We start from the raw sequence: 20,069 nt of genomic DNA on the forward strand, positions 1-20,069 counted from the left end.
AAAAAAAAAAAGAAGCTCAGGGAAAAAAAAGGAAAAAAAAAAAAGCTCAGGGACAGTGCCCTGGCCCTGAGTTCAAGCTTCAGGACTGACAAATATGTATGTGTGTGTGTGTGTGTGTGTGTGTATATACACACACATATATGATATATTTTATATATAATATATTTTACTCAATATATATGCATATATATTTGTTAGCCAGGTGCTGGTGGCTTGTATCTATAATCCTACCTACTCAGGAGGCTGAGATCTGAGGACTGCAGTTTGAAGCCAGCCCAGGCTAAAAAGTCCAAGAGACTCTTATCTCCAATAAACTACTCAGAAAAAGCCAGAAGTGATGGTGTGGCTCAAACACACACACACTAAAGATGAGGCACAGAGAGGTTAGTTATGTAAATCAGATGAGTACATTCCTTTTGAACAATGTCACCCCTTCCCTCTCTCCCAGTTTTTCCCTTCCTTCCCCACCAAGTTGTATAGTTCATTTTTAACATAGTATCCTGTGAGTACCACTGCTGCAGTTGTTTACCCTTAGTCCCTCCATTTCTGTGCCCCCTTACTCTCCCAAAGACAGATAAACAAGACAAAAGGAAATGAAAACAAAAACAGCACTGAAAGCTGGGCACCAGTGGCTTACTCCTATAATCCTACCTACTCAGGAGGTTGAAACCTTAGGATCAGGGTTTGAAGCTATCTCTAGTTAATCACAGCAAAAGCTGAAAGTGGTTTTGTAGTTCAAGTGATTCAGAATGCTAGCCTTGAACAAAAGCGGCTTAGGGACAGTGCCTAGTCCCAGAATTCAAGGCCCAAGACTGGAAAAATCGAAAAGCAATAAAGAGAAATAAAAACTTGTTTCCATTTCCTGGAGTTTATTTCAATAAATATTATTTTGTCTGAGCAGATGCACATAGCTGTTGCATCTATATGATCCTCTAAGAATATCCTCCTTTGGTCTCTCTTTGAATGCCCAGAGACCTATATAATCTATCATGTCCCAGTGTATTTTTTTTTCTTTTTGTCAGATGTGGGGCCTGAAATCTGGGCCTGGGCTCTGTCTTTCAGCTCTTCAGCTCAAGGCTAGCACTCTACCAGTTGAGCTACAGTGCCACTTCAGCTTTTTCTGCTTACATGGTGCTGAGGAATCGAACTTAGGGCCTCATGTATACAAGGCAAGCACTCTACCACTGAGCCACCTTCCCAGACCCTATTTGTTTTCTTTTACCATCGAGTGTGTTTACTCGTAGATTTATAGACACTAGAATTTGTATTTTTTTAGTTAGCTATCACATTCTAATTTTATACAGTAGATAGGTATAAGAGTGCAATTAAAAAGTATTTAAAATATGAGCATTAGAATTCAACCCAGAATTAGTGTTTTAAGTGTGTCTGTATTAAAGAATAAAAGAACAGATGTTAAAGATACTGTTAACTTGCGTTTTTATAAATTCCAGAAAAAAATTTAGTGATACTGACACATAGCTTTTACTCTTTTTAAGAAGTTAAGGTGTGAGTCAGCTTTTATAATAGATTTTCAATCATTCTTATTTATTGATCTTTTCCTAAACTTATTTTTTATGTATTGTTGACCTTCTTGTATTTCTTGTTTTAAGATGTTTTCTTGTACCTAAGCAACTGTTGTGCTTTGTAGTAGTTGCCCTATTGTTATTTAATTTTCTTAACTGGTGCTGAGTTCTTTCTTTGGACCTTTTCTCTACTGTGCAGCTTCTAGAATGTGGATGTGTCCTCTGTCCTCCTTTTGATTTCATCTGCCCCTTGGGTTATATAGCACTTTTAACATTTTCTTGAGATCAAGTAACCTAGAGAATACTTGCCTCTAGGACCATTGTTCTGGCTGTCTCCTTCCTCAGGAAATCTTAAAACTAATAAAAAGAAATGGGATGAATAATGATTTAACACAGAAAAAACAGTAGGAAGTCTAAACAATTTGTGGTCCACCTTGCTAACCAGCCCTCCCACTAGAAAGACTTGCCTGCCCCTCTTTCTATTTCTACCCAGTTTTAACCCTCTTCAAATTCATCAGACATTAAAACCCACAGCTTAAAATATAAAGATATATTATCACATTACTGTAGTTACTGTAGGCATTTTTTTGTCAGTTCTGAGGAGTGAATAAGGCCTATTGCATGCCAGGCAAGTATTTCACAGTGGAGTTATATCTGCCATTGTAAGTACATACATAGTTAGTTACATGTTATATCTGCTATTGTAGGTACATAGTTTTATACAAACCCAAGTGTTTTTCTATTTTGACATGGAGTCTCTAATGCTAATGCTGGGCCCAGGATAGAGGGTAGATAATTTTTTGTTAGGCCACATATGTAGAAACAGTGGATGCTGGAATGATTCATAGCTCTTTGTACTGTATCATACTGCTAAAAAAGTAACTGCTAGAAAATTTTAGTCTGAATAATCCAGATTCTCAGACATAAAAGTACCTTGCTTGTATTTATAGTTCACTTCCATTGACATATTTAAACATATATTCTTCAAAACCTACTTTTTCCAACCTTAAATATTTTAAGATTATGTGACTAAACCTTCTTCATGTATTCTTCCATCTCTGCCTCCCTCCACTATCACAGAGTGCTGGGAATGGGGCTTAGTGGTAGAGAGCTTGCCTAGCATCTATGAAGCCCTGTGTTCAAGTCCTCATTTCCACATAAACAGAAAAATCCAGAAGTGACTCTGTGGCTCAAGTGGTAGAGTGCTAGCTTTGAACAAAAGAAATTCAAGCACAGTGCCCAGGCTACAAGTTTAAGCTACAAGATTTGCAAAAAAAAAAAACAACAACAAAAATAAAAACAAGAACAACCCCCCCCCCAAACCAAAAAAACTTATCAGACAATAATTTTTTTTTTGGTCGGCTGGGGGGCTTGAACTGCTCTTCAGCTCAAAGCTAGCATTCTACCACTTGAGCCACTGTGTTGCTTCTGGTTTAATTATTATTTGTCTGATTCTATTATTTCTAAAATCCCATATTAAAACAATGATATCATTGCTTATTGAAATTGGTATTTCAGAGGTACCTCTTGGTATGGGACTAGGCTCTTGAGATTAGCTACCTGTTACTTTTTATTCAGTGCCCAGCTGGATTCCTTTTAACTAATTATGATGAGTAAGGTCATCTGTGAGCTCTCTGGTCTACTCTGTTACATAATGACTCTGAAATGTATTTCAGTTGTTAGATTTACTTTTTAGGTCAACCAACCTCCCTGTATCAAGGCTTATAAACTAGGGTTCTTTAAATTACTTTTAATTAGATTTATGTTTTTTTACCTCTTTGTATCCTTTGTGTTATCGCTACTTTTATAAATTTTCAACTGGTTTTATAGTAGTTAAGAGAAGTGAGCAGTAGGCCAGACAGATTCTGTCTGTTCTTTTTGAAAATTAGACAGGACACATCATGTTTTTCTGTCAGATGTGGAGTTAGACTGACTGTACAAAAGGATTTTTCCAATTAAGAGATTTTATAATTTATTGCCTTGGAGATTTTTTTTTAGTGTGGGATCCTTGGCATGAACTCAAGGTCTGGGTGCTGACACAGCTTTTTAGCTCAAGGCTAATGCTTCACCACTTGAGCCACAGCTCCACTTCTAGATTTTTAGTGGTTAATTGGAGATAGGAGTCTTTTGGACTTTACTGCTTGGGCTGGTTTTGAACTGCAATTCTTAGAAGGTCTCAGCTAGGATTACAGTTATGAGATAAGTGGCTAGGACCACATACTTGAGCCTCTTGAATAGCTAGGATTATAGGCATTCATTGTCACCTGGCTTGTGTTTTGCTCTTAAACTTTGATTTTAGAGAACAGGTTTGTTGTTTTGTTTTGTTTTGGTTTTAGCTGGCTCTGGGGCTTGAAATCAGAGCCTAGGTGCTGTCCCTGAGCCTTTGTGCTCTAGGCTAGTGCTCTACCAATTGAGGCACAGCTCCCAGCCTTTTCTGAATAGTTTATTGAAGATAAGGGTCTCATGACTTTACTGCCTGTGCTGGCTTCGAACAGCAACTTTCAGCTCTCAGCTTTTGGATGAGTATGTAGGAATATAGGAATGAGTCCTTGGCTCCTAGCTAACGAAATTTTTTTTCTTCTCATTTCAAAATGTTTGTTACGTTTTACTAGTTGGCCTTTGTATTGTAGTTAGATGATTGAAATTAGAATGAGCTTTGATTGAAAAGAGTGGCTTACATTTTTTTTGGGGGGGGGTCCAGTCATGGGGCCTGAACTCTGGGCCTGGGCGCTATCCCTCAGCTTTCAGCTCAAGGCTAGTGCTCTACCACTTGAGCCACAGTACCACTTCTGGCTTATATTATTAAGATAGGGATTTAAAAAAAAAGAATATTTTGGTGCTTGCCTTTACATTGTATTTTATTATATTACATTTCTATGTATTTTAATATAAAATCATAAAAGAAACCTTTAGAAAGTAACTAGGGTAAAAAATATTCTTTACCAAATAATGGCTGTAAGGTTTCACCTGGTAGCCCATACTTATTATCCTAGCTACTATACAGGCAAAGATCTGGAGGCCACTGCTGGCAAAAAATTGAAACTCCATTTCCATCACTGAATGGGCATGGTGGCATGAGCCTATACCCCCAGTTTATTGAGAGCATATATCAGGATTGAAATATAAGGTTGGCCAATTCAAAAAATGGAGACCCTCCTTGAAAAACAACTAAAGCAAAAAACTGATTGAGAACACCAAATGCGAGGTATTCAGTTCAAACCCCACTAACACCAAATAACAAAAACCTCCAACTTTAAGCCAAGTATGCTGGGGCAAATCTGTAAATCTATCACTTGGAGACAGACGTAGGGAGATTTTTTGTTGTTGCCAGTCCTGGGGCTTGAACTAAAGGCCTGGGCACTGTCCCTGAGCTGCTTTTGCCCAAGGCTAGCACTGTACCACTGAGCCACAACACCACTTCTGTCTTTTTCTGTATGTGCTACTGAGGAATTGAACCCAGGGCTTCATGCATGCTAGGCAAGCACTCTACCACTAAGCCACATTCCTAACCCAGAGGCAGAATTTTTATGAGATGGAGGCCAGTCTGGACTGTGTGGTTAAACTCTGCTCCCCTCTCCCCACCAATAAAAAACAGCAGTACAGCTTTAGTCAAAAGAGAACGGTTTGAAGTAAACATTAACCATCACAAGATCTAAAACTTGATGTAAAAGGATTTTTTTTGTACGAACTATACTGATAATGGTCTACAATTTGCCATTTTGAGGAGAAGCTAGCTTGTTTAAACTCAAAAGATTATTTTTGTCATTATTTTGATAGTCTCTTCTATCTCTACTTCTAAAACATAATTAAATTTTTATAGGAAAGAGCTTTTAGAACTAGAATGCTTAGAAATTTGGCAATTTTCTATTGCATATAGAGAAAAACCAAACATGTGATTCATTTACTATTTTACTGTATAAATCTCAAGTATTAAAATTTGGGAATAAAGGTTTAAGTTGCTGGATATAGAGGGTAATTTACAGTAATTTGTGATTCTATGATTCTGAGCAGTTGATAAAAATGCTTATATTTAGCTGAAATAGACCTTGAATTGATATAAAATGAAGTATGTCAGCTTATGATGCAATTAAGAAAATTTTTCCGTGAGAAAGGAAATGTAACTTCTCTTATTAAAGAACTGTTTTCTGGATTACATACTGTGTTTTTAGGGAGTTAAGTTTGGTCAGAGGAAAAGAAAGAAAATTGCCAATAAGGGCATCAATAACCAGATAGATCATTAAGTAGATAAATAGCTGTAGGTAGATAAGTAGATAGCTGTAGATATAAATATATCTATATCTGTCTATATGTCTAAGTGTTTATATGTGTATACAGAAAATATTCTACCACCTTATAAGAAGTCATTTCATTATTTACTTTATGAAACATTAATAACTAGTAGGAGAAATCCAGTTTAAGAAAATGTTGAGAGCTGGGCACCAGTGGCTCATGCCTATAATCCTAGCCACTCAGGAGGCTGAGATCTGAGGATCATGGTTCAAAGCCAGCCCAGGCAGGAAAGTTCATGAGACTTTTTTTTTTTTGGTCCGGTCATAGGCCTGAACTCTGGGCTGGGGTGCTGTCCCTCAGCTCTTCAGCTCAAGGCTAGCGCTTTACCACTTGAGCCACAGTGCCACTTCCAGGTTTTTTTCTTTTTTTGCTGAGGAATCGAACCCAGGGCCTCATGCATGCAAGGCAAGAGCTCTACCACTGAGCCACCTTCCCAGCCCATCCATGAGATGCTTAACTCCAATTAACCACCAGAAAAGCGGAAGCAGTACTGTGGCTCAAGTGGTAGAGGGCTTGCTTTGAGTTGAAGAGCTCAGGGTCAGCACCCAGGCCCAGAATTCAAGCCACATGACAGACCAAGAAAGAAAAGAAAAGAAAATGTTGAGAAAAATGCATGAATATTATCAATGCTAACATAAGGAGCTTAAGATTGTTTTTCATTTGGTACAGTTTATCTTTTCCTAAGGGTACTGTTTACATGGAGGCATACTTAGAAAATACCCTACTAAGGAGGTTAAGAGCTAGGATTTTAGAGTATTTCTGTAGCTAACAGATATTTTGAGATTGAAGCATCATTACTTTGATTTTAATATTATGTGCATGTTTTACTAAAATGTTTCTATATGGTATTTTCTTGGAAAACAAAACAAAAGATATGAACTATCGTAGAAAATATTTGCTTGATTCTTTTGTCCAATGCATAAGCTAAGCCTTTCAGATATAGAGCTGAATTAACCTGCTTGCTATTGTTCCAGTGTATCATGACATTTCCCTGAGCACTACCTATTTTATTATATTAAAATTGCTTTTTTTGGCAAGAGCTTCCAAAAGATAATTGGCAGTAAATATTAAAAAAATTAACACATTTGTTTATATTCTCATAATTCTGAATATATGCATTATAGTTCTTTGGCATGGTAGTCTGTGTTTCCTCAGTGGCATATGCCTGTAATCCTAGCTACTTGGGAGGATGATATCTGAAGATCATGGTTCAAAGTCAGGTTGGGTAGGAAAGTCTGTTTTTGTCAGTAGTGGGGCTTGAACTCTGGGCCTGGGCGCTATTCCTCAGCTCTTCAGCTCTACCACTTGAGTCACAGCACCACTTATGGTCTTCTGGTTGTTAACTGGAGATTAAAGTCTCATGGAATTTCCTGCCCAGGCTGGTTTTCAACTGTAATCCTCAGACCTCAGCCTCCTGAGTAGCTAGGATTATAAGTGCGAGCCACAGGTGCCAGCCTCTCAGCCAGTATTTATCCAGACATGCTTTTGTTGGATACTTGTTGGGATGCTCAGAATATGAACAAAAGGCACAATGTTATTCCTGTCAGTAATCACCAGGGATATATGGGAATTATTTACTCTTTGGAATTTGTTGTTCTTGACTTATGTACTTTATATGGTATATATACATATATACATATGTATATAAAATTTGATATTATAGTCCAAAGTACATTTAGGACCTAGATTAAGAGAGTGTAAGCCTGGCACCAGTGGCTCATGCCTGTAATCCTAGCTACTCAGAAGGCTGAGATCTGAGGATCCTGGTTCAAAGCTGGCCCAGGCAGAAAAGTCCATGAGACTCTTATCTCCAAGAAACCACTCAGAAAACTGGAAGTTGTGCTGTGGCTTAAGTTGTAGAGTGCTAGCTTTGAGCTGAAGAGCTCAGGGGACAGCACCCAGTCACACAGTTCAAGCCCCACAACCGACAAAAAAAAAAGAATGTTAATGATCTTTTTAGCTAACAATTTTGAATATAATAGCTTTCTCTTTATTATTTTAATGATTAGATATTTGTGAAATACATCAAGGATTTGAAAACTAAATGGAACACATTTGCTTGTGTCTAAAGAGTTTACTTGCATTTTTAAGTTATAAGGAATTTGGCTTCATGTTGTAGTTTTTAAAGTCATCAATAGGATATCCTTTGAAAACATTCATAATTTGTAGGAAAAACCATGTTACTACTTAGGTGATATGTTTGAGATGTTATTGTAACTCTTATGGAAAAAATATCTAATTCTTACCAGTTCATCAGTAGTGAGTAAATGAAATCATAGATTGCATATCACCTTTGTGTTTTTTAATAAGATGAGTTTTTGCTGCTTGTTATACAATAGCCTAAGCACATGATTTAATCTAGATCTAGATAAAAGTTGCCTATTGCTATCTAGAAGCTTCTGGGTTTTTTTGTTGTTGTTGTTTTTTTGGTTAGGCATGGGCCTTGAACTCTGGGCCTGGCTGCTGTCCTTGAGCTCTTCAGCTCAAGACTAGAACTCTACTACTGAGCCACCTTCCCAGCCCTCTATCTAGAAGCTTCTATGTCATTTTAATGTACAACTTTTGTGACTTCATGGAATTTGCGTCAAGTATTAAGTGCTTATTTTTTTATATTACTCATTTCATATTTTAAAACTGAACTTTGCTATGAGATCAAACAACTTGGAAAAGGAAGAGGTTGAGGAGTTTAAACCAAATGTTTATTTTTTTCCTGTTTTATTTCTGCATTTTAGGTGGCAGCCAATGCACACATTCCTCCAGACTACCTCCTTAAAATCTGTGAGCGAATTGGTCCCTTGCTAGACAAGGAGATCCCTCAGAGTGTTCCTGGGGTACAGACATTGCTAGGTGTTGGTCGGCAGTCTTTGTTACGGGATGCCAAAGGTAAGATGTTCAGATTGATGAACCATGTTGTCAGAGGAAGGAATGAAAAATGGCATCTTAAAATTGGGTAAATGTTCTCCTGCATTAAAAAAAAATTGGGTGCTGGTCCTAAGGCTTGAACTCAGGGCCTGAGAGCTTTACTTGAGGTTTTTTTCCCTCAAGGCTAGCATTCTGCCACTTGAGCCACAATTCCACTTAAGACATTTTTATGCTTTATTGGAGAGAAGAGTCTTGTGGACTTTTGTGCCCAGGATGGCTTCAGCCTTCTGAGTAGCCAGGATTACTAATGTGAGCCACTTGTACCCAGGCCCATAAATTTTTTTTTTGGGGGTCCGGTTGTGGACCTGAACTCTGGGCCTGGGCGCTGTCCCTCAGCTCTTCAGCTCAAGGCTAGTGCTCTACAACTTGAGCCACAGCGCCACTTCCTGCTTTTTCTGCTTATGTCTTGCTGAGGGATTGAACCCAGGACCTCATGCATGCAAGGCAAGCACTCTAACACTGAGCCAATTTCCCAGCCCGTTAGCCCCTTTAATTTTTAAAATATTCATTTCCTTTGAGTTTTTACATTCCTAGCCCCTAAACACATTTTTTGTGTGTTTTTTTGTTGTAAAAATACTGTACAGAGGGGTTACAGTTACATGTGTAAGATAATGAGTACATTTCCTATTGAGCATTGTTATTACCTCCTCCTTTGTTTTCCCCCCTAAACACAATTCTTATAGCCAGTTATCACACAACCAGCATCTACAAAGTATAAATGTGCTGGAATTATTTTTGTGCTGGAATTTTTTAAAAATAAGTTTTTTATTGTGAAAGTACTATACAGAGGGGTAACAGTTACTTGAGTAAGGTAATGAGTACATTTCTTTTTTTTGGGGGGTCTGGTCGTGGGCCTGAACTCTGAGCCTGGGTGCTGCTTCAGCTCAAGGCTAGCACTCTACCACTTGAGCCATAGCACCACTTCTGGCTTTTTTTTTTTTTTGCTTATGGGTGCTGAGGAATCGAACCCAGGGCCTCAAGCATGCAAGGCAAGCCCTTTACCACTGAGCCACCTTCCCAGCCCCATGAGTACATTTCTTATCAAGCATTTTTGCATCCTCCTTTGTTTTTCTCCTACCATCCCTTCCCTCCCACCTCCTCAACTACACTCCCCCCCCACCGAAATTGTAAAGTTCATTTTGCAACTTAGCATCTTGTACATCATTGTTGCAATGGGTCAACCTGTATTTGTTTTTTCCCTTCCCCTCCCCAAATTATACCAACATCAAATACAGTGAAAACAGGTGTTATACCGTGGGGGAAGGATATTCAAAGCAACAGAAAAATCACATGGTACCTTATAAATGTTAGAAATAATTGTGCTGGAATTTTCTCTGACATCTTTAGTCTAGGGTAATATCCTGTCTTCTGTAGTTTTATGAGTAAATGTTTATAGGCCTGAAGATCAAGAAGGACCAACATAAACTTATAAGTTTATTAATCTGTATATTTGCATGTGATGCAGCCATATGCATAATAAAAGGTTATTTTGAAAACCAAATAAATACATTGAAGATACATTAAGGTATTAATGTTAGGCTGGGAAAGTGGCTCAGTTGTAGAGTGCTTGCCTTGCATGCATGAGGCCCTGGGTTAAATTCCTCGGCACCACATAAGCAGAAAAAAAAAGCCAGAAGTGGCACTGTGGCTCAAGTGGTAGAGCGCTAGCCTTGAGCTGAAGATCTGAGGGACAGCACCAGGCCTGAGTTCAGGCTCTCGACTGCCAAAATTTATGTGCATATTTATGGTTTTGATAGGCAGAATATGCATCTCAAGGGCTGGGAAGATGGCTCAGTGGTAGAGTGCTTGCCTTGCATGCATGAGGACCTGGGTTTGATTACTCAGCACCACATAAGCAGAAAAAGCTGGAAATGGTGCTGTGGCTCAAGTGGTAGAGTGCTAGCTAGCCTTGAGCTGAAGATCTGAGGGATAGCACCCAGGCCCAGAGGTTTTTTTTTTTTGGTGTGTCTGGTCCTGGGACCTGAACTCTGGGCCTGGGCGCTGTCCCTCAGCTCTTCAGCTCAAGGCTAGTGCTCTACCACTTGAGCCACAGCGCCACTTCTGGCTTTTTTTTCCTGCTTATGTGGTGCTGAGGAATTGAACCTAGGGCCTCATGCATGCAAGGCAAGCGCTCTACCACTGAGCTACCTTCCCAGCCCCCCAGCCCAGAGTTTAAGCCCCACGACCGACAAAAAAAAATTCATCTCAGCAAATAGAAATAAGATTGTGCCTATGAGACAAAGTTGGAACAAAAACCAGTTCTACATTCATATCTTGATTAACTTTTTGTCCTTTGATTTAGACTGTAAGAGTACACTATGGAAAGGATCTGCTTTCGCAGCTCTACATAGAGGCAGACCTCCAGAACTACCTGTAAATTATGTGAAACCTCCAAATGTGGGTAAGTAATACCTATATGTAATAATCATATTCTTGATTCTTTCTGGAACTCATTAAGAATGACAAAAATAGGTACTAAGCAGCATTAAATATGAAACATAAACAAACTATATATTCAAGGGCAGTTTCTTAATTGGTTTATATTTTTAAGGCATTTTTACCTAAAAAAATTATAAATCTGTATCTTGTAAAAGATGATCTGTTTATTCCATTTCTTTCTTAACATTTCTTATACCTGGTTGCCAAAGTTATCAGTGATGTTATGTATTTTATATATATTAAGGCAAAAAGTCAACATTTTCAGTTTACTAAAATTCACATATCCCCAGTTTCTTGGGGAGACATTTCTGGCTAGACCATTTTGAAGAAATTGTACAACTAAATTTCTTTTGTTGTTGTTGTTGGTTGTGGGCCTTGACCTCAGGGCCTGGTCACTGTACCTGAGCCTGTTTGTGCTCAAGGCCAGAGCTGTACCCCTTGAACCACAGAGCCACTTCCTGTTTTTAAGTGGTTAATTGACTCTCATGGGGACTTTTCTGCCTGGGCTGGCTTCAAACCACAATCCTCAGATCTGAGCCTCCTGAGTAGCTAGGAATATAGGAGTGACCACCAACTCCTAACACTATTAAATTTCTTGACATATTTAGGTACAAAACCATTTATATCAAAGTTAACTTGGACAAAGAATTTATAAACCAAGCTGTTTGGAGAGTAGCTGACACTTTGCATTCCTATTTTCTGTCTTGCTTTTATATATTTTGTGGTAATGGGGCTTGAACTCTGGGCCTGGGCACTGTCCATGAGCTCTTCAGCACAAGGCTAAGCTCTACTACTTGAGCCACAATGCCACTTCTGGTTTTCTGGTGGTTAATTGGAGATAGGAGTCTCATAGACGTTCCTGCTTGAGCTGGCTTTGAACCATGATCCTCAGATCTCAGCCTCCTGAGTATCTAGGATTACAGGCATGAGCCACCAGTGCCCAAACTTCTATTTACTTTTTATTTTTTAACTGGGACTTGAGCTCAGGGCCTGGGTACTGTCCCTAACCTTCTTTTGATCAAGGCCAGCACTGTACCACTTGAACCCCAATACCACTTTCAGTTTTCTGGTGGTTAATTGGAGATAAGAGTCTCATGGACTTTGCTGCTGGGGCTGGCTTTGAACCCTGATCCTTGTACCTTAATCTTTTGAGTAGCTAGGATTATAGATGTTATCCACCAATGTCTGGCTAGTTATATTATCTATCTATCTATCTATCTATCTATCTATCTATCTATCTATCTATCTATCTATCTATCTATCTATCTGTCTATCCATCCATCCATCATCCATCCATCCATCCATCCATCTATCTATCTATCCATCCATCATCCATCCATCCATCCATCTATCTATCTATCTATCTATCTATCTATCTATCTATCTATCTATCTATCTATCTATCTATCTATCTATCCATCCTTTTGGTGGTCCTAGGGCTTGAATTCAAAGTCTGGGCTCTGTCCCTGAGCTTCTCTGTGCTCAAGGCTAACGCTCTACCATTTGAGCCACAGCCAAGGTGCCCACTTGTGGCCTTCTCTGTTTATGTGGTACTGAGCAATCAAACCCAGAGCTTCATGCATGCTAGGCAATCACTCTACTAAGACACATTCCCAGCCCCTTATTTATTTTTTGATACATTATTCTTAAGTTTTGTAACAGATATGGGGATTAGGTTAGGTTCATGGTTTCTGAATGCGTATGTCCAAATAGTTCCACTATCATTTGTTGAAAAGTCCATCCTTTTCTCCTATTGGATTATGTTGCTACCCAGTTGACCAAATATGTATGGGTCTGTTTCTGGACTAAGCTTGTAAGTCATCTAGTGTTCACTCAGCTTGTTAAAATTGTTTTTTAACTTTTCTAGTCAACCTTCCTATGTCAATTTTAGAATAGGCTTTTAAATTATTACAAGGAATGTTACTGAGATTAAATTAAATCGCCGATTAGTTTTGTGATAACTGATATCTTAATAACTTTGATCCTTCTAATCAAGGACCATAGTTCATTCCAAGTATGTAGGTCTGGAGTTTCTCAGAACAAGTCTGTGTCTTGCACAACTACTAGGAACTTTTCCATAAGAATTTTATGGTTCTTCATAATATGTAAAATATTTTCTTTGCCAGTTGCTTGTTGCTAGTAAATAAAAACTGTGATTTCCCTTCCTTCCTTCCTACCTTTCTTTTCTTCCTTTCTTTTTCTTCCATTCCTCCCTCCCTCCCTCCCCTCTCCTCTCTCCTTTTCTTTTCTTTCTTTCATTGTTAAATTCATTTAACTGATTTTAGTGGTTTCTTTTATAATCATTGGGATTAAATATATGGATGGTAATATTGTCAGCAAATACTGCAGTTTTTTCTTTCTCAAACTTTCTTTCTCCAAATGTTCTTTTTATTTTTCCTACATTATTTTACTAATAGCATATTTAGTACAGTGGTTAATCAGAATGGTAAAAGTAGACAACTTTCCTTTATTTTTCATCTTAGGGTAAAGAGTTCATAATCTTTTATCATTGAGTATCATAGATGCCTTTATCCATTTTAGGATGTGTTCTTGAATTTATACTTACTTCATATATAAATTTTAAAATCACAAGCAGACGTTCTTTTTTGTTATATTTTGTTTTGTGCTGTTACTTGAGCTTGAACTCAGGGCCTGGTTTGCTGTACCTGACTTTTTGATTAAGGCTTGAGCACAGTTTTTTTTTTTTTTTTGGTTGGTCGTGGGGCTTGAACTCTGGGCCTGGGTGCTGTCCCTCAGCTCTTCAGCTCAAGATGAGCGCTCTACCACTTGAGCTACAACGCCACTTCCAGATAGGAGTCTCACAGTCTCTCCTGTCCGGGCTGGCTTTGAACCTCGATCCTCAGATCTCAGCCTCTTGAGTAGCTAGGATTACAGGCGTGAGCCACCATTGCCGCCCCCCCTCCCCCCCCCCAGTACAGTTTTACCTCAGCTTTTTGGAGGTTAATTGGAGATAAGAGTCTCATGGACTGCTGGTGCTGGCTTCTTACCTAAGTTCTTTAGATCTCAGTCTCCTGAGTAGTTAAGATTACAAGCATTAGCCACTCCCTGGCTTAACTGACAATTTATTTAGAACAATGCTGTCCACTACAACTTCTTTTGACAGTGGAGATAATAGTCATTGCAATTTGGGAATAAAATAACAATAAAAGTCAAGTAATTTGAAATAAAGTACAAAAAGTAAGTTTAAGTAATTTGCCATTTAGTTACAACATGTGATTATTGGTTAGTTTGATAGTAAAATTTACAATAATATTGGCACTGCTAACCTATTCTGCATAGGTACATAATTGGGTAATGTATTGACCAAGGAACCAGAGCTTGGACACTGCTCCTGAACTACTTTTGCTCAAGGCTAGTACTTTACTACTTGAGCCACATTGCCACTTTTGGCTTTTTCTGTTTCTTTGTCTTGTTTTGTTTTGTTTTGTTTTTTCTGGCCCTGGGGCTTGAACTCAGGGTTTGGGTACTGTCCATAAACTTCTTTTGCTCAAGGCTAGCACTCTAACACTTGAGCCACAGTGCCACTTCTGGCCTTTTCTGTTTATGTGGTACTGAGGAATAGAACCCAGGGCTTTATGCATGCTAGGCAAGCATTCTACCACTAAGCCATATTCCCAGCCCCCAAAGAACCATTTTATAAATTTATTTTTATTAATGCTATTTTTATTGTTATAAACAACAGTTTACATTTGTAAATTGTTATAGTTACATAAGTTAGATAATGAGTACACTTTTAGACAATGGCACCCCTTCCCTCACTCTCTTCCAGTTTCTGCCTCCTGTCTCCATCCACAAGTTGTATTTACTGTAGTTCCTTTTCAACATAGTGAGTACCACTGCTGCATTTATTAACTCTTAGTGTTTCCATTTCTGTGAAATATACACATACTTAAATTTTTATTCTTATAAAGGAGATGTACAGAGAGGTTAAGTTACATGAATCAAGTAAACAGCACATTTCTTTTTGGACAATGTTACGCCTTCCCTTGCTCTCTGAAATACATATTTTAAATATGATTTTGTTATTAACATGTTGTACAGAGGGGTTTGTCATTTTAAAAGCCAGGAAATGAGTACATTTCTTTTTTTGGGGGGGGGGGTCCGGTCGTGGGGCCTGAACTCTGGGCCTGGGCGCTGTCCCTCAGCTCTTCAGCTCAAGGCTAGTGCTCTACCACTTGAGCCACAGCGCCACTTCCGGCTTTTTTTTTCTTTTTGCTTATGTGGTGCTGAGGAATCGAACCCAGGGCCTCTTGCATGCAAGGCAAGCGCTCTACCACTGAGCCACCTTCCCAGCCCTACATTTCTTTTTTTTTTGTACAGTGTCATCTCTTCCATCACTTTCCCCCAGTTTCCCCATCCCATCCTTACCCATAAATTGCATAGTTCACTGTTTATTTTTTAAACCTTATTTTTACATTCAGAGACTTTTCAGTTTGTCATATTCTAAATTTAGTATTTCACTTTTTTTGTGCTGGTATTGTGGCTTGAATTCAGAAACTTGAGCTCTAATTTATCTTTCACTTACAGCTAGTTTTACCTCTGTAGTCATATTTCCAATCCCAAATTTATGCTAATTAGAGATAAGAGTCTCAGGGTCTTTTCTGCCTGAGCTAGAGTTGATCCACTATCCTTCAGTTCTGTGTCCTGAGTAGCTATGATTACAGATAAGAGTTAATGGTCATTTAGTACCTCACTTTAGAGATTGCATTATTCCAATTATTTTTATTATAAGTTTTATAACAGTCATTGGGGGAAAATAATATAATATTGACCTTTTCTGTACTTTATACCATGTTGGATCATTTATCAAAATGTTCCTATTACGTAGTTAATCATGTTTTAATGAAGTGGAGGTGAAGGAGCATAGGGAAAGAATTTGGGAGGTAATTTTCAGATTCCTTTCTCTATAGTAACTGCTGTCACTTTGTGTGTTCTTATTTTATCAAGGTAATTTATATATTCCTTTAAGCAAAAATAAAAGATGCCTATAATGATTATATTATTACAAATGTACACACTAATCACGTTATTTCATTAGCTGTAGGCTTGAGTACTCAAATTGGTTTTGCATTGTGCCAAAATCAGAGGAAGAAAACTGAACTAAGTTAAAAGCAGAATACCATTCAGAACCTGTGAGTCATTCCTATAATCCTAGTTACTTAAGAGACTGAGATGTGAGGATGGAAGTTCAAAGCCAGTCTGGGCAGGAAGGTCTGAGACTCTCTATTTCTAGATAATCTTCAAAAAGTCTGAAGTAGAGCTTTAGCTTAAGTGATAGAGTGTTATCTTTGAGCAAAAAATCCCAGGGATAGCACCGAGATTCTGAGTTCAAGCTCTAGGATTGTTACTAAATATATAAAAAGACATACAAGCAGAATACATGATATCAATTCAAGAAATTCTGGAATATACAATCTTAGAGGCCTTGAAATTATTACATGTTATTTCTTAGTACTTTTAAGGATTAGTACTCATGTTTTAGAAACTTTGTAAGAGGTCCCCTATACATATATTCATATATAGATATACACACATACATTTACAAATATGAATGTGTGTGTGTGCATACATGCATGCACAAGCATGCATGCCACTTTGAAGCTTGAACTCAGGGCCTGAGCCCTGTCTTTGAGAACTCTACTGCTTGAGCCACAGCTCCATTTCTATTTTTTTTTTTCGTAGTTTTGGAGGTAGGAGTGTCACAGCCTTTGCTGCTGTGACTGGCTTTGACCAGTGATCCTCAGATCTCAGCCTCCTGAGTAGTTAGGATTACAGTAGGTGTTCCCCATGTGTGTGTATATATACACATGTATACACACACACACACACACACATATATATATATACACATGTGTATATATACACACACATACATACATACATATATATATATATATATTTTATATCAGTCATGGGGCTTGAACTCTGGGCATGGGCACTGTCCTTCAGCTCAAAGCGAGCACTCTACCTCTTGAACCACAGCACCACTTCTGGTTTTCTGGTGGATAATTGGAGATAAGTGTCTCATGGGCTCCTACCTGGGCTAGCTTTGAACTGCAATCCTCAGATCTCAGCCTTCTGAGTAGCTAGGGTTACAGACGTGAGCTGGTCCCCTATATTTTGAAAGTAACATTTTATACAAACACAACTGCTGCTGAGCTAGCTTGTCACTACAGAAGCAACTTTAGGAATGTATTTGTTTATTTGATGAACTAGGATTGTACTTATTTATCACAGTAAGGGTTTTAGAAATTTTCCTATTATCATATCAAAACCATTTTTATAAAACTATAGATAAGCAAAAATGTGGTTTATTCGCTTACTTCCAGATATTACTGTCACCTAGCTACAAATGTATGTGATTATATTTCTAGATGGAGTCAAAGGCATGAGGCTATAAGGCTCTTTTTAAACTTTTTTTCCTTTTATCTTTACAATTAGCTCATAGCAAAGTCTTGTAATTTACATAGTAACCTCTAATTTCCATCGTGTACCTCAAGAAGCTTGTGTTAATTCTAAAGCCAAATTAGTGTTTACATGTTGCCATAAGCTTCCATTTAGTGTTGATTGACTCCACTTACTGTACTTTGTATGGTTATGTGTCACATTTAATACCAGAATCCACTTAGACATGGGAAATCTATACCTTGTTAATGTGTGTGTGTGTGTGTGTGTGTGTGAGTGTGTGTGAGTGTGAGTGTGTGTGTGTGTGATAGTCTCATTTAAACCTTTTTTTTCTTTCTGGGGTTTCTGTCAGGAATATCAGTCATTTTCCCTTTCTCGTTTTATCTAAGTCTTTTCTTCTCCATGGGTTATACTGTTGCTGGACCTTGCTTTTTGTTTATTTCCTTCCTCTACTTATTTTCTTCCTTTTTAGACTCACATAGTTGCTCATGAAGCAAGTTTCTTCTAAAGTCATTACTTTTATACACTTGGAGAGGAGCAAAGATGTTTGTTACACCTGCAAGTAATTACAACTGGAATATAAACTAAGTCTCTTTTGTATGTGCTACATTGTAACTGCATACTAAATATTAAATGGATAGAAGTGCTATAATTACTGCCACATGGAAACTGAAGCATCCCTGTTGAATGCATTAGGTTAGTTTTATGCAGCTGAGTTTCTAGAACACTACTTACACGGAATCAATATTGTAGTACTATTAGAATGAATAATTTTAGTATCTTTAAAAAATAAACCATGCAAAAAAAATAAACCATGCTTTATTTGGGGGACCATTTTCATCATTATAAAATATGATGGAAATTATTACTCTGTAATCCTATTATGAGCATTTTTTTTAGTGCTGGTACTTGGGCTTCAACTAAGGGCTTAGGAACTGTGCTGAGCTTCTTTGCTTAAGGTTAGCACTCTATAGCTAGAGTTTAAACAACTCCACTTTCAGCTTTTTTGTTGATCTTCAGATCTCAGACTCCTGAGTAGTTAAGATTACAACTGTGATCCACTAGTGCCCAGTTATGAACATATTTTCTTTGTTCATTATTTCTTCTCTCCTTAAGCCTTTTTTTTGGTGCTAGTCCTGGGGCTTTTGAATTCATGATCTGGGTTATGTCTCTGAGCTTTATTTTTGCTCTACCACTTTAGCCACAGCTCTACTTTTGGCTATTTTGTGGTTAATTGGAGATAACAGTCAAGAACTCTGCTTCCTGGGCTGGCTTTGGATTCCAATCCTTGAACCCAAATCCTCAAATCTGAGCTTTCTGAATAGCTAGGATTATAGGCAGCCACCTTTACTCAGCTCCTGTAGCTTTCTATTATAAATATGTACCAAACTATTCTAAAAGAATATTTCCCCTGGGTACTTTCCCTAAGCTTCTTTTGTTTCTTCTGTTTTGGTAAGACAATCTAGTTTGGTAGTCCAGCCTGGCCTCTAACTTGTTTTCTTCCTTCCTCTGCATCTAGAGTGTTGAAATTACAAGTGTATAGCATCAATTGGGGCTTAAGAAGATCTTTGCTATTTCTTCTGTACCTTTAGTTCAATGCCTTACAGAAAGAGAATCTTATAATACATAAAAGGAAAAAGTCCCAGCTTTGTTTATGTGGAAGAAAAAAAATTCTAAAACTTCTTGATATAATATCCAAATCAGGTTAAAAGGTTTAGAAGAGGATAAAGTTTAAAATGTGAGCTTGGTACAAGTGGCTTATGCCTGTAATCTTAATGATCATAAGGCTGAGTTCCTGAGGATTGCAGTTTGAGGTCAGCCACGGAAATTCTGCAAGACCCCATCTCCAAAATAGCCAACAAAAAGCCAGGTTGGAGACATGGCCTAAGTGATAGGGCACTAGCCATGCAAGCCAGCTGAGAAAATGTTGGGGCCTTGATTTCAAATGCCTACATGAACAAAAGGAAGAACTAAATAAAAATTAAAACGCTAAAATGTGAGATAAATGTCATCTCCAGTTTTATTATGATAAGGGAACTGTACAGAAAATATGAAAGGGTTTGGAAATGATATTTCTTTGTCATCTCAAGAAAATTGAAGCAGTAACACAGTTGACTGGGCTATTAAGTTTTACTGAGGTATTAGTATTATTGAAATTTTACTGTGTATTATGGAGCAAGATGGTCATGTTCCTTAAACTGTAAACCTTTTGCTGCAAATGGTTAAAGATTTAGAGATTGTAATTTAAATCCGTGAAAGAAATAATTTTGCCATTTTGTACTTTTGGGGGGAATTTTCTACTTTGACTCAAGTTTACTTTTGTTCTTTGGGCCTTTTAAAATTAACCTATGGGGGATGGGAAGTTGGCTCCATGGTAGAGCGCTTGCCTTGCATGCATGAGGCCCTGGGTTCAATTCCTCAGCACCACATAAGCAAAAAGAAAAAAACCGGAAGTAGCGCTGTGGCTCA

The 20,069-nt window shown here is 38.0% G+C and overlaps 1 protein-coding gene across 1 annotated transcript in view; it reads left to right on the forward strand.

Moving 5' to 3' along the window:
• The window catches only part of Brwd3 (bromodomain and WD repeat domain containing 3), a 122,960-nt gene that overhangs the window by 9,578 nt on the left and 93,313 nt on the right, over positions 1–20,069 (forward strand). Inside the window, exons 5-6 of the mRNA XM_013024995.1 lie at positions 8,546–8,696; positions 11,038–11,136. Of these exons, the coding sequence (XP_012880449.1) occupies positions 8,546–8,696; positions 11,038–11,136 (250 nt within the window). The remainder of the gene's footprint in view (positions 1–8,545; positions 8,697–11,037; positions 11,137–20,069) is intronic.

This window comes from Dipodomys ordii, unplaced genomic scaffold (assembly GCF_000151885.1).
Source record: "Dipodomys ordii isolate 6190 unplaced genomic scaffold, Dord_2.0 Scaffold80, whole genome shotgun sequence".
In the NCBI taxonomy this organism is placed as follows: Eukaryota; Metazoa; Chordata; class Mammalia; order Rodentia; family Heteromyidae; genus Dipodomys; species Dipodomys ordii.